Below are 13,914 nucleotides of genomic sequence, written 5' to 3'. Positions count from 1 at the left end.
TTTATGAACTGGCATCATATCATTTCCACAAAAGTTAATAGACTGAAGAATAAATGTCTTTTTTTGGACAAAGTGCAAATTACACAATACTTTTATTAAATACGCTCTCAAAGACAGTGTTATACTGATTATAAAACATTAACACATTACACTGACTTAAAACACCTTAAAATTAATATTTTTGATACAAGGCTCGAATGTCTACTAGTGTTCTTGATGGATGCTGTTTGAACTTGATTAACCTTTTGACGCGTTCATATAACCATGATACAAACATCACATTACTGGCTCTTAGATGAAGAGGTAAGACTCTAATCTGATTAGAGGTTACAGTTAACAGAACAGTCTGCCATGTGAACTATGGATAGTGGAAACTTCAAAATCCTTCAAGTGTCGTAATATTTAGTTGCTTAGGGTGGACGATGCAGAGCTCTTGCTGTCTGTCTCAGAATCTGTCTCCTCGCCACCGCTGCCTGCTGGTCTCTGAGCTCCTGGTATGGACCTGGATGTCTCCGTCCTGCCTTGAGGCTCTGCTGTTGCTCTGATCGGACATGTCTGTGATGGCGGACTGCTTACCAACGCTGGGATGGTCTGCAGAAAGAAATGAAAACCACTGAGTGCCACAGGACTGTGTAACAATCATTCTGCAGCTTTTTTCCTTTTTAACTGAGACATGTATGACCTGTGAGAGCTTTTAGAACCCACCAGTGTTTCCTGGTTCCTCATCAGCTCTTCGATCTCGTTGTTCCAGCCGAGCATTTCGGCAAACTTCCGCACAGTATCCTCCAGGTTTCCTAGCTCCATGTGGTCCCCTCGCCGGAGCGGGACCTTCTCAAAGGGACCCACAGCATGTCGGTTCAGGAGGAGACGTGGCACAGTGGAGCGCACCGTGTTCACCAAGCTGGCAAATGGCTCAATCTGAAACATTTTATTTAACATTTAATGGAATGTGCCTTTACACAAACAACCTGTTTTTACTATGATATCATATTAAATTTTAATGTTTACCTGCAAAGACGTGCCCATAATGATGAGCAGGTCAGCTTTTGGGAAATCTTTAGTGTGCAGGAAATACTTCTGAGGAAGGTCCTCTCCGAAAAACACAACATCCGGTTTGACCGTTGCGGCACAAAATGTGCATATGGGGACGTTGTCATTCATTATCGCCCGCTGTTAGACAAAAAACACGCAGGAAAGATTAACGTGGCATCAAGCGCATGGGATTCATATATAATATAAAGAGGCATACGAACCTTGGCCTCCTCAGCGGGGTAAGGAGTGTAGCACAGGTGACACGAAGCAGTGGCAAAACTTCCATGAGCTTCTACGAGTTTTTCATCAGGGATGCCACACACTGAAGGTTTTCAAATATGATCACATTAGGAGCGAAACAGGAGCATTAATGCAAACAATCTGAGTTTGTCCTATTTGACTTTTATTAAAGTCAGACAATAATGAGGGGGAATAAAAATCTTACTCTAGCTCCCTCAAGACAAATCTTAACATCAGGCGTGCTGACTGAAATCTTTTACATAACAAGATATTCCACATAGTGAGGGTTTATAATTATTGTTAATTAATTGTATTTTTGGTGGGTTTTTAGGGGGATATCTAAAAGCTGTTTTTTTAAGCACAGTGTTGCATTTTGCCCAGATGTCTCTGTGGATTTCTGCTTCTAAACTTCTTTAAAAAACAAAAAAAGAAACTAATTATAACATTGATTTTAACTGCTAAATATACTTTTAGGCCAAGGAATTCAATAACAGCAACAAATTAGCTTGAACCGACTATGACACAGGAGAACGGAGAACAGGCAGCCAGCTTTGGGTCCTGCAGAGCAGCTGTCACCAGTACCTTTGTTTGAATATGAACTCTCAAAATGTGCTGCTTTAGAGCAGTGACGGACTGAGTTCTCACCTTCTTCTGCATTCAGCTACAGAAAAGATGCCATTGCAGTTGAGGGTTGTCTTAATGTTGATACGCTGCTTGTAAAGAGAAAGCCAGTGTTGATGGCGTTTCTTCGATCGCTTATATAAAATCATCCACAGAGCACAGATAACATCACTTGCTGTACGGGGGAAACCTGTTTTTCCTGCACTGGATTCCTTGGCCTTGAAAAAGTAGATTTAGCTAAACTCAATTTTTTTTTAGCTGCAGCCACTTTGTAAAACCCGAGATAGCCGCTACATTGACAAATCCCCCACCAAAAAGGTAAATTAAATTACACATCTTCTCTGACTAATGCACTGAAGAACTCACAGATAGCGAAGTACACTGAAAAATGAAAGCTACCAAACAGCAGTGGACAGGGAGCCCCTTCAAAGACACCTTATTGTTAAATCGTCAAACAACAACCCTTTACAATTCATCCCTGCTGGCAGATGCTTCAATAAAAAAAGGCAGCCAAATCTTCCAATCCTGTAGCTGGGTTTTTCAAAAAGTCACATTAATGGTAATGAGGCATCTCGAGCTTAAGTCAATGCACAAACCACTGGGCAGCTTCAAAACAACACTGATGCTGTAGCCCAACTGTTTCTCACTCACATTTCTCCAGTCCGTCGATGTTCTGGGTGTACAATCGGAGCAGGAGGCCTTTGTGATGAAGCATGCGGATGAAGTAGTGTATGTAGTTTGGACGATGGCTGCCAGGATACAGAGCCTTAGCCAAGGAGAAGAACGGCTGCGGGTCATTGGAGAAGTAGTCGATGTTGAAAATGGCTTCTGGGTATGGGATGTTATACTTTTCCAAGTTTGCGTAAAGACCTGTTCCTGGAGTCCTGAAAAATTGGTACATTGGTACATTCTGAAACACTGATTTTCTGAGGTTCAAGTAATGCAGATAAAAGTGAGCCAGTGGTGGATTTCTTCTTATGGACAAGAAGGTTGAGCTGCTACACAGCTTTCACAGTGAAAATCTGCAGATTGGTGAGGTTTTAGACACCAACCTAAAGTCTGGGATCCCACTTGCTGTGCTGATTCCTGCTCCAGCCACCACCACTACGTTCTTACAGCGGCCGAGCTTCACCAGCCGAGCCACAGATGCCAGGCCTCCCTGGGATGATGACTTAACAGCGGGCGAAGATGGAGCAGTCTGATCAGATCTTGGTGCAGAGGGCTGAGGTGCCGGCACAGAATCACTGCTGGCTTTGGGAACCTTTCCTTTACTGGAGAAAAAGACAGTGTGTGCTTTACTTTGCAGCTTTCATTATTTCTTTTTATAGTCTCGTGTCACATGGACCATACCAACATTACTTTAGACAGTTATCAGTCAGGCCATACCGCCAAGGAGGTGTAATCTGCCCCAAATTCATTATGTTTCCGCTCATTGTTGCAGGACTCTCTTCAGCACTGTGAGTCCTAAACTCCTCATGAAGTCCGTGTGTCATTTTTGTTTCATAAAACAGTGCTGAACTTCAGTAAGTGCATGTGATGCAAACACTGGCTGTTAAATCTTTCACCTGGTGGCTCAAATAATAGAGCAGTATGTAATAGTAATGCAGTGACTTCACAGCTAGTGAATGGTCCTACATCCTGCATGTTCTACTCAAAGACCACAGGCACCTCAACCAAAAGGAATCTCAAACAGATCTGTGATCTTCAGCACAAATCCAGCATCCATCAATATTTTATTACAATTATACCTGTCTGAGAAGGCCAGCACGCCTCAGAATGTTAACACTAGGGCTGGGTCATATTATAACGTTCACGGTAATACCGGTATAATGTTAGGCGACGATAGGAAAATGAAATATCGCGATAGAATATGAGTAAAACGCGCACGCGCAGTGCCTTTGTTTTCATACGCACATGGCCGATTGTTGAGTGAAACAGATGAACCAGAATTGGTTTGTAAAAATGGTGCAACTTCAGTGATGTGGAACTGGTTTGGTGTTTGTCCGTCAGATACACAACAAAGCACATTTTTTGCAGAACATGCAAGCGGTCGTCGTTATTGTCGTATTTGTCGGACTAAGATGCTCTTAAATCTGGGAGTAATCTGGGTCCTAAACTCCGTACTTTCAGGTCAAGCAAACACTGCAGCATCACTTAGAGTTAAACTGTCTAAATTCTTTCATCTTTAATAAAACTATCAGCATTGCTGCTTTACCAGGTGTAACTATGAAGTTTAACTTCCAGGCATCCATGAAAACAAAACTAACGGAGTTAGAAGTTAGCAGGAAGCTAGCGGAAGTAAGCTCGCTAGTTTCGCTAGTTGCCTAAGCATGATATTGCATGTTCTGACTGAGAGATTTCTGGAAAAATTCAAAGGTACAGCTCTGCTATCACTTCCAACATAAATGAAGACAAACTACACAGCAGTGAGGTTTGTAGGGTTACTGAAGTTGGGCTAGCTGGTATATAATGATGTGCTACGTGATTGCTAGCGACACAGCTATGTTAGCATAACATAAACAGTGAAGCTGGAGGACGAACACTAACACTTTTGCACTTATAAAAGTTAACGTGAAGGTTCCTCATGGTTAGAGACAAATGCAATCGCATGGCAGGATGCTGTAAATGCCCCAAACTTCAGTCACGAGAACAACTGAGATAATCCATCCACAATACGAGGTTAGTCATTAATATACTGCAACAACATGGGAATAGAGCAGCTGCCAGAGAATTCAACATTAATGAATCAATGGTACAGAAGTGGAGGAAGCAAGAAGAATGAGTTTAATAAAGTTTGATTTATCTGACTGCTTTGTTTCGCGTAATGTGCCTTATAATCCCGTGCACCTCATGGTCCGAAAAATACGTACTGCACACTGCAGTTTAATGTTGCAAAGCACCTCTTTTTAACTTCAGTGGATATTATACATGGTTATGCTCAGTATATGTCAGCCCATTTCTACTGGAAATGCCTTTTGGTTAAACTTTCAGCAAGGAATTTGCATTTGCACTGTTACATTTTTATAAAGCTTTAATGTACATAAAAACCAGCTTCTTGTTTAAGTGAAAATAAATGGAAGGTTGTCTTTTTGCGCTAGTAATGTTGTGGAGTTGTATTTTGTCTCGCATTAATTATATCGTCAGTTATATCGTTATCGCAAATTTTCAAATATATATCGTGATAAATATTTTTGGCCATATCGCCCTGCTCTAGTTAACACATCTTTAAATGACAAAATATTCATAATTTCATCTCTGTCACGTTTCCCAAATGTTAACCAACAGTAAAACCCACAGAATCAAACAAAAGGATTTAAAACTGAGTGTAAAGAAACCAAGACTCAAGACATTTTGGTGGGCGTGGGCTGAAGCATACTTTTAAAAATAATAATTAGTTCATAGGCAACCATTTCACTGCTAGACAAAAATACTTGATATGAACACTTCTGTACATAATGATGATGATCATGCCTCAGTTTTAAAGCATATTAAGGCCACACTGCTGCAACACTTGCACTCCAATTTCTTGATCATATTATGTTTTTAAAACCTGATTATTTTTATTTAGTGCTCATAGCATAGTGACATTTCTATGTATATATTAGTAAATGAGGGCCATTGTCTTGATGTTTCCTGATGTTCCTGTGGAAAAATGGCTTGAGAGAGCCAAAAGTTCTCCAAGACACTGAACATTTTCCTATTAATTAATACACTGCTGTACTGGACTTGTGTGATGTTAAGTGGTTTTCTTTATACAGGATCACTGTTACATGTCCTTACCCTGTAAACAAAGCATCCTGTCCACTCACACTCATCTGACTGAGGTTCTGAGCCAATGCCGAATCAGTTTGCTTCCTCCTTTGTTTTCCATACAGGCTCGGCCCGGAGTCCGGGGGCTCTATGTGGTTGGTGTGCCTGGCCTGAGAGCTGCGGGTTATCCTGGTGACTGAAGCTTGGGAGGTCTTTTTATCCCAGCTGGACCTGGACCTGTTCATTCCAACACCTGTTGGCGAAAACAATACACAAATTAAACTTCAGTGACTGTTCATGAGCTGTAATTCAAATTTCTTCCCTCTGTCTTATTTGTATGAGATTTGTCTGTGTACTGATAGCACAATGGACTTTTTTTTTTTAAAGAGGCAATTCATAAGCTTGTTTTTTTTTTCCAATGCACGTTTTCCTTTCAATTCACATCTTTTTCTGCTAATTAGTTATGAATGTGTATTCTCTGATTTTCCTTCCTTCTCCTCCCATATTTAAAAAGCTGTTACACTCAAATCATCGGGGCATCCTTTTCTCTTCAGTTCCTCTACACACTGAGAAGCTGAAATGTTTTAAAACTGTCAACTCTTGAACAAAAGGTAATGACTGCAATATATTTACCCCCCCAGCAGCTATGCCAATACAACCCACAGCTGTGGCAGCTTTACTGTTCAGTCGAAGCAGAGAGAGGAGCTGCGAGGTGGGGGGTGAGAGTTAAAAAGAGGGGGAGCAGAGGTGAAAGAGAAGCGTAGGTTGACTGTGTGTCAACAAACCCAGCTGGGAGAGAAAAGAGGATGCCCCCTAACAGCCCCCACAAATGGGCAGACAGGGGTGAGGGGGTGTTCAGAGATAAATGATACAGAAGCAGGATTCAATAAAAGGTAGCAGAGGAGAAGAAGAGGACAGAAGGGAGGAGGGGGCTTCTCCTCAAAGCTATTCTAGGCCTTCAAAGAACTTCCACGAGGAATGACCACAGAGAGGTTGTGAACAAGAAAACAAAAGATGTACAACCCATAAAACAAGTCCATTTCAGAAAGCAATGGGAGCAGCAGGGAGATACGATGCACCCTCCTCCAGAAGCTCTTTATCACCCTCCAGAGGTGAGAGGAGAAGAGACACCTCTGCAGGACACTACTTTGCTAAAACTTCTTTAACATTTAAAGTCTTGAAGCAAAAAATAAACAATAAAAATTGAGAAAAAAAAATGCAACTTTTTTCCCCTCTTAAAATAATGCATTAGTGATAAAGAACATGTTAAAGTTCACATTCATCAACCTGCTTTATATTTTAGACACATTCTTTCCCTCCATAAAAGACTGAAGCTCCCACATTACCTAAAGAACTATTAAAAACAGCAGGAGGCCGAGGGTCTTGGCTTTGTCTGGCCCCCTCTCAAAAAGACACTGCTGAGTACAGGCAATATATCACCAGCCCAATTATTAAGATCTCGCACAGACCGTGTTGTGTTGCAGCACTCAACTCAACAAACTCAACTCAATTAACTCTTGTAGCAGAATCACATCTGGAGATGCTGCACAAACTGCTGTAGTGAATCTTAAGTTGAGCAAATGACTCTGACCTCTAAACTTCAGAAACAACTCTGCCACAAAAGGTCCACAAAGTCATTTTTTATGACATCACCACCACCACCATCACGCTGACTTTGACTTAAATGTTGATTTTAATTCCCCCCCCCAAATCTAGCAAAAAGTCTAAACGTTCCACAGATGCCGTTATCACTCTTTAATGACAAATAAATCCCTGAATAAATGACAAAAGGCTTAAAACGGATTTGAGTGCCCCCTTCTCTTTGCTTGGCCTTTCACTCTGCTTGTTCTCACTCTCCCTAGTTGAAAATCTGAGCCCAGAGAGTCCCACTACCAGACCACCAGGCCTGTAGCTGCTCATATGAGGGTTACAGTCATCTAATTAGGTTTGAGGACACCTCACTGATCACCACGAAACCCCCCTAAAAGAAAGTTAGGCTGATTGATAATCCTTTTAACATATAAGAGACTGAGAGCAAAGGCCAAATGCCAACCAAGAAGTTTGTATAAAGGGAACAAAGGCAACAGCATCCCCACGATATTTACTGATCAGTAGGTAAACAAGTTCTACCTAAATACTGTGTTAAAAAGGAACACAAATAGAGATAAATCAAAGGAATAGTAGAGTAATTTATATTTTAAAAATAAAAAACAGCAAACATTTCCATAAGGAACAGGATTAAGAGTGTTAGTTTCGTGTTTAGTTTTGACATTCACAGTGCAATAATGTTAAAGCTGCTTAGGTATGTTTTTATGATTACATCATCGTAATGGTGCTGCAGTTTATCCATTTTCTGTGAGCGGTGCAACTGAAACTTCAAAGAAAGGCTCAGGTGTCCCTTTGATTAAATTTAGGTATGTTTAATGAGGGGCTTCCCCCTGCAGCCCCGGCATTTAACCCTCCACTTGCAGCAGAGTTGACAACTGCCGACTCTGAACTCTGCCCCCTCCCCAAGCAGACACAGCAGCCTGGTCTCCATAGAAACCACTTCATTACTTAATTGGAGAGGCAGCAGCTATATGTCCTCCCACCCCACCTGCTCACTAATGACATATCACTCTATGTAGCATCTTTGTTGGACTCTCAATTGACACAAAGCAGCAAGTCCTAATTTGTGCTGCTATATTGTTTGCATGTAGAGAGGAAGGTGGGCGGTGGAGAGCTAAATTTGCCCAGCAGGTCGATGGCTGAATAATGACTCTTGCCTTGCTGCTCCTCTGAAGACGCACTCGCCTTAAATTAAGAACCAATGAGCTATCAATACAAGCTTATAGCTTGTACCGAACAACCTACATTCTCTTTAAAGTCACTGCATCACTTTAAAATTCAAATGACATTATTTTCACAATAGTGAAGCTTAGTAATAAGAAACACTTTCTAATTAAACAGTTTAATTCTACATTATTTTCACTCCATATGAGAAAAAATAATAATTTCAATAATTTGAAATATGTCCAAAAATGTTTGAAAAACAACGTGTGGTCACTTGAAGGTGAATCTATGAAAATGCCAAAGACAACACAATTTGACAGACATAATTTTATTTATTTATTTTTTTTCCAACAAGGTGAGTCACAACAGGAAACCGGATGAGTGAAGAACCAGAGAAGAAGTGGCTAGAATAAACATGATCTACAACAGTTACACAGCATCTGAAAGCTGTGTCTTTAAGAAATAGGGAAAAAGAAAAATCCAGCAGACTTTACACAGGACCTGAGATGTACACCTCTCACCTTAGTTGATTCATCTACTGTTCACTGAAGTCTCACAGAAATATTCTCAGAAAGGATAGCTGTCTAGAATCTATTCTTAAGGAAGGGAAACAGGGAGAAAACGCTGAGGTAGCCAAATTACACAAGAACTGCACTGAAAATCAGTGGCAACAGGTCTTAATTAATGTAAATTTGAAATTTCTGATTAAAATTGTCGTCAATATGTTTGAAGAACCTAAAGAGAGAGGTACAACTGTGTGTCTACAGTCATCTGTAAAACATGGTGGAGGCTCTGTTAGTGCTGTGTTACACACAGTGAGGGTACACTGTCACCTGCTGGCACTTCTCAAGCATTACACATAACATTTTAGTAAACAACAAACTAACCACAAACTAGGACTGTGCAAGCACCAAATTTCTATCTCAGTTAGAAATTTGGCTTCAGTTAATTATTAAAAACAAAACAATGCAAAAACAGTGACAAAAATTACCAAGATTCTTGCCATAACAGAGAAGCCCAACCATAAAAATGAATGAAGAAACCGTGATTGTGGATAAATGTTAGACCCCCAAGTAAAGGCGGACACATATGGCACCAACAACATAGGGATAATTTCAGCTACACTGTGGTAAGTGCATTGTATTGACTACAAACCTCTGTATTCTCCAAGCTACATCAGTACAAACTGATATAGTTTGTACCAGTGGGCTAGTTTGGATCTGCTGTGGTTTTATACATTTAAACAATTTTAGGGTGCAGACTAACACCTGCACCAAGTGCAAACATTACTGGGGTTTTTTTTTTTGGTTTTTTTTTTTTTTTAATATTTCACTGGAGAAAACAAACAAAAAAACAAAGCACTTTGGGTAAACAGTCAAGGGTCATATGAGCATCACTTTCCCCTACATTTAGATATACATGAATCTGTTCTGTGTCAAAATCATTTCTGGCAGTCACATTTTTAACTCATGGCTATGAAAACACTGATGTTTGTGTGTTTTATAGAATAGTTTGGTGATATCACAATGATCCAACAACTTCAGATTCTGAGGAAGTTCTCCTAGTCCAGGGGTGGGCAACTCCAGGCCTCGAGGGCCGGTGTCCCTGTAGGTTTTAGATGTGTCGTTAATCCAACACAGCTGAAGCCTGTCCTAGTCCATGAATGCAAAGGATCCACTGATCCAGACACCCTTCTGTGTTTTTTTATTTTTTTATTTCAAAGCCCAAATACTTGTAAGTGTTAAAATGACTATATTAGATATTTACTTTTGAAACACAGGAAATGGATGTATAAGATGAGCCTGGTGTCAAAAATGATATGATCCTTGAAAATTGACCCAGAAATATGTTTTTAAACGTTTAACAGAAAAATTCTAGTCCAAATTTGTTTATGAAACATATTTAAAATAACAAAGTTGACCAGTGTTGCACATGAAGCAGATAGTTACACAATAAAGAAAGATGCACCACGCACACATGCCCACACTTATCAGTAATTAACACAAAAATGCAAGAGACAATACATCAGCTTAAATATCTAAGCTTTCACGCAGACTTTAAAGTCAAAGAATAAACATGAGTTTGAAGGCATACTAAAGGTGGGAGCCAGTTTAACATGAGGTGGGGGGCAACTTATTCAACAATTTAGGGACTATAGCTGAGAAAGTTAGACTTCCCCTCCCTGTTCTTAAGGCTAGTGTTTATAGCTGGTTAGCAGATCTTAGGGCCCTTGCAAATCAAGTTTGCAGATGACACCACCGTTATTGGACTCATCTCGGACAGGGATGAGTCTGCCTACAGGAGGGAGGTTGAACGTCTGGTGTCCTGGTGCAGCCACAACAACCTGGTGCTGAATGCCCAGAAGACAGTGGAGAATATTGTGGACTTCAGGAAGCACACAGCCCCACTCCCCCCCCCATCATCCTGACTGACACCCCCATCACCTCTGTGGACTCATTCCGCTTCCTGGGTACCACCATCACCCAGGACCTGAAGTGGGAGCCCACCATCACCTCCGTCATCAAGAAAGCCCAGCAGAGGATGTACTTCCTGAGGCAGCTGAAGAAATTCAACCTGCCAACACGGACGATGATGCAATTCTACACTGCAATCATCGAGTCCATCCTCACCTCCTCCATCACCGTGTGGTACGCTGGAGCCACTATCAGGGACAAACAGAGACTGCAGCGTGTTGTGCGCTCTGCTGAGAAGGTGATTGGCTGCAGACTCCCATCTCTGCAGGACCTGTACACCTCCAGGACACTGGGGCGTGCACTCTGATCACAGCTGACCCTTCACACCCTGGACACAGTCTGTTTGACCTGCTCCCCTCAGGCAGGAGGCTCCGGTCCATTCGCACCAGAACCTCTCGCCATAAGAACAGTTTCTTCCCCTCTGCTGTTGGACTCATGAACAATAACCATATGACTGTTCCCACCACTAACACATGACCCTACGCTGTGTTCACTGCATCATTCCATGTTTGGCACTGATCACCACCTGCACTCATGTATATATCTATCTACGTAGCACTTTTAATTCTTATTCTTATTTTCATTTTCATGTCTATTTTAGCGTAATTTATGACAGTATGTTTGCACTGAAGCACTGCAGCAATTTCCTAATGTTGTAAACCTGCTCAACATTTGGCAATAAAACCCTTTCTGATTCTGATTGGAGGCACATAAGGTGTTAAGAGATAAGCAATATATGGTGGGTTCAACGCAAAAAATAAATCTTAAAATCAATCCTAAGATGCAGGGGAAGCTACTGAAGAGAGGCCAGATCAGAGGAATAAGTTGCATCTTATGCTTTCTGTTAAGAAGGTGAACAGCAGCATTTTGGACCAACTAAAGGTGTGAAAGGGAGGCCTGATTTACACGAACAACAGTTGAGCTGTAATAAAAGCACATATAACATCCAGGGTGCCAATGCTTATTTCGGTTTCTCTGTCACAGGTGTTGATTTGCTTTTTCTGGACAAACCCCGATGTATTTTGAATGCTTGTAGCTCAGAAAATCTTTACATTGTCACTAAAATGATGGGGGAGACATGTTAGCGTGAAACTTTCCACATTTTGGAAGCATACATCTAGATAGGCCTACCACTTTCTCAGAGAGGAAAATCAGCCCTTTCTTCGACTTAGCATAAGTGCAAACTACGTCAGATCACACTGAAAATGTGGGGTTTTAATTCACTTGAAGGGCCCATGGACTCGTTTCATGAAACTGTATGTGGATCCATTTAGTAAAAAAAAAAAAAAAGGAAAAAAAAAAAAAGCTTTCCCTAAAATCAATTTGACGTCATTTCGCTTCATTCTGCAGGAAACCATGGGAATTGATATTAAAAGATGGAAGTGCAGTGGTAGCACTAACAGTAATGCCACTGAAAGGTTATAAGAGGGCTTTCATTTCATTTGCATGTCATTAGCTACCTGTGTCTTTCCAGACGGCAGAGGTTCTGAATGACGAGCAGACGACGACGACACACTGCAGACTTTTGTTGAGCCACTCGTGATGTTTTACATCCAAAAAAATAAACAAAAACTTTCGAGCTTCCCGTAAAATGTTAAAGCGTAGCCCTCCAGCTGCGGCAGCCAAACAAACAGCTGTTTAAACTGTATTAAGGGTGTCTCCTTCTTCTCAAAGCCATACAGTGAGGTTGCACGCAGCCTGAACGGGAAGTTTTTACAGAGCGAGATGTCACTCTGCTGCCGTTTCCGGGTACTAAATTACTGTGTACGAATACAGGCGGGAAACTAAACAGGAGTCACGTGACACCACGTTTCCGGTAAAGTCCTATTCAAATTAATAGTAGGTCTAAAAGTCACCCAGCGATACATTTTGGATGTTCAAAGAGGTGTTTGTAATCTTTTTGGAGGCTGTAGCTTGATTTGCTGATATCATACAGAGAGATGTTTCCTTTATTTAGCCTGTGCTCACAAACATGTGACAAGACCAGTAAAGACACAAGCAAAAAAAAAAAAAATTGGCCCTGATTAAACCCCCATATTATAGTACTGTAATAGTTAAAAGAAATTAAAAAAAAAGAAATTAATTTAAAAAATGAACCAAAACTAAACATTTTGTAAATATAAAAACTATCATGATTGACTACAACAGTAGTTTCTCTTTGCCAACATAGAAAGGCTGTGTTTGACAGCACTCATTGGATTGATCGATACGCAGAAAAATGGGAAAGTCCAAGGAACTCAATTAAGATCTAAGAAGGAGAATTATAGATTTATACAAGTTGGGAAAGTCTCTTGGAGCCATTTCTAAACAGATTACAAGATCATTAATTCAAGATCAACAATTTAAACATCTTGTTCTGGCAAGACAAGGCCAGGACAAGATATTCAGATCTGTCATCTGTTTGTAATGTCTGGAAAAGAGCCAAACTGTTACCCTCAGACGACAGGAAAAGTTTAGGAACAACCCAGCAGCCACCGAGGCTCAAACCTGCCATGACCTGGAAACTGCTGAAACATCAATGTCCTCTGCCCACAATTAAGTGAATTTTTGCATCACTATGGAACAAGATTGTGTCAGTCAAGAAACAATCCCCTGCTCTAGAATCAACATCTTCAAGCTTGACTGAAATTTACAGCTGTCCATGCTGTCCAGCTGTCCTCTGAAGAAAAGTTTTATGGTCAGACAAGGAAAAATCTGAGCTCTTTGGCCACAATGACAAGAGGAATGTTTAGTGGAGTAAAGGTGAGGCTTTTAAATCTGCAAAGTCTGTACCAGCTGTCAAGCATAGTGGTGGTAGCATGTTGTTTGCAGCTATTTTGCTACCAGGGGTACTGGTACATTACAGAAAATGGACAGAATAATAAAGGAGAACTCCCTTTAAATTCTTCAAGTTTACCTCAAATCAACAGCTTGATAGTTGAAACTTGGACAAAATTGGGTGTTTCAAATGGACAATGATCACAAAGACACATCAAAACTGGTTTTGGAGTGGAAAATGCAGGCAAACATTAAGCTGCTATAAACA

The 13,914-nt window shown here is 40.8% G+C and overlaps 1 protein-coding gene across 1 annotated transcript; it reads right to left on the bottom strand.

Annotated features, from left to right (window-relative positions):
- Positions 1–73: 73 nt before the first annotated feature.
- Positions 74–12,645, bottom strand: LOC113026951 (NAD-dependent protein deacetylase sirtuin-3). The gene is made up of 8 exons (XM_026176278.1): positions 12,350–12,645; positions 5,674–5,896; positions 2,946–3,164; positions 2,545–2,777; positions 1,254–1,354; positions 1,009–1,170; positions 706–918; positions 74–591 (listed from the first exon to the last, which is right to left on the bottom strand). Exons 2-8 carry the CDS (start codon positions 5,886–5,888, stop codon positions 403–405), a joined length of 1,332 nt encoding a protein of 443 aa, XP_026032063.1. The 5' UTR covers positions 5,889–5,896; positions 12,350–12,645; the 3' UTR covers positions 74–402.
- Between the last annotated feature and the right edge of the window lie 1,269 nt (positions 12,646–13,914).

The sequence above is a fragment of the Astatotilapia calliptera genome, chromosome 7, assembly GCF_900246225.1.
Source record: "Astatotilapia calliptera chromosome 7, fAstCal1.2, whole genome shotgun sequence".
Lineage (NCBI taxonomy): Eukaryota > Metazoa > Chordata > Actinopteri > Cichliformes > Cichlidae > Astatotilapia > Astatotilapia calliptera.
This window is presented reverse-complemented; position numbering and strand designations above follow the sequence as displayed.

Excerpts from the sequence above, each read along its gene's own strand:
- LOC113026951 (XM_026176278.1), bottom strand. The coding sequence starts at position 5,888 with ATGAACAGGTCCAGGTCCAGCTGGGATAAAAAGACCTCCCAAGCTTCA. Across the intron at positions 3,165-5,673 it reads CAGGATGCTTTGTTTACAGG|TAAAGGAAAGGTTCCCAAAG; the intron begins GTAAGGACATGT and ends CTTTTTCTCCAG. Across the intron at positions 1,355-2,544 it reads CATCGACGGACTGGAGAAAT|TGTGTGGCATCCCTGATGAA; the intron begins GTGAGTGAGAAA and ends GAAAACCTTCAG.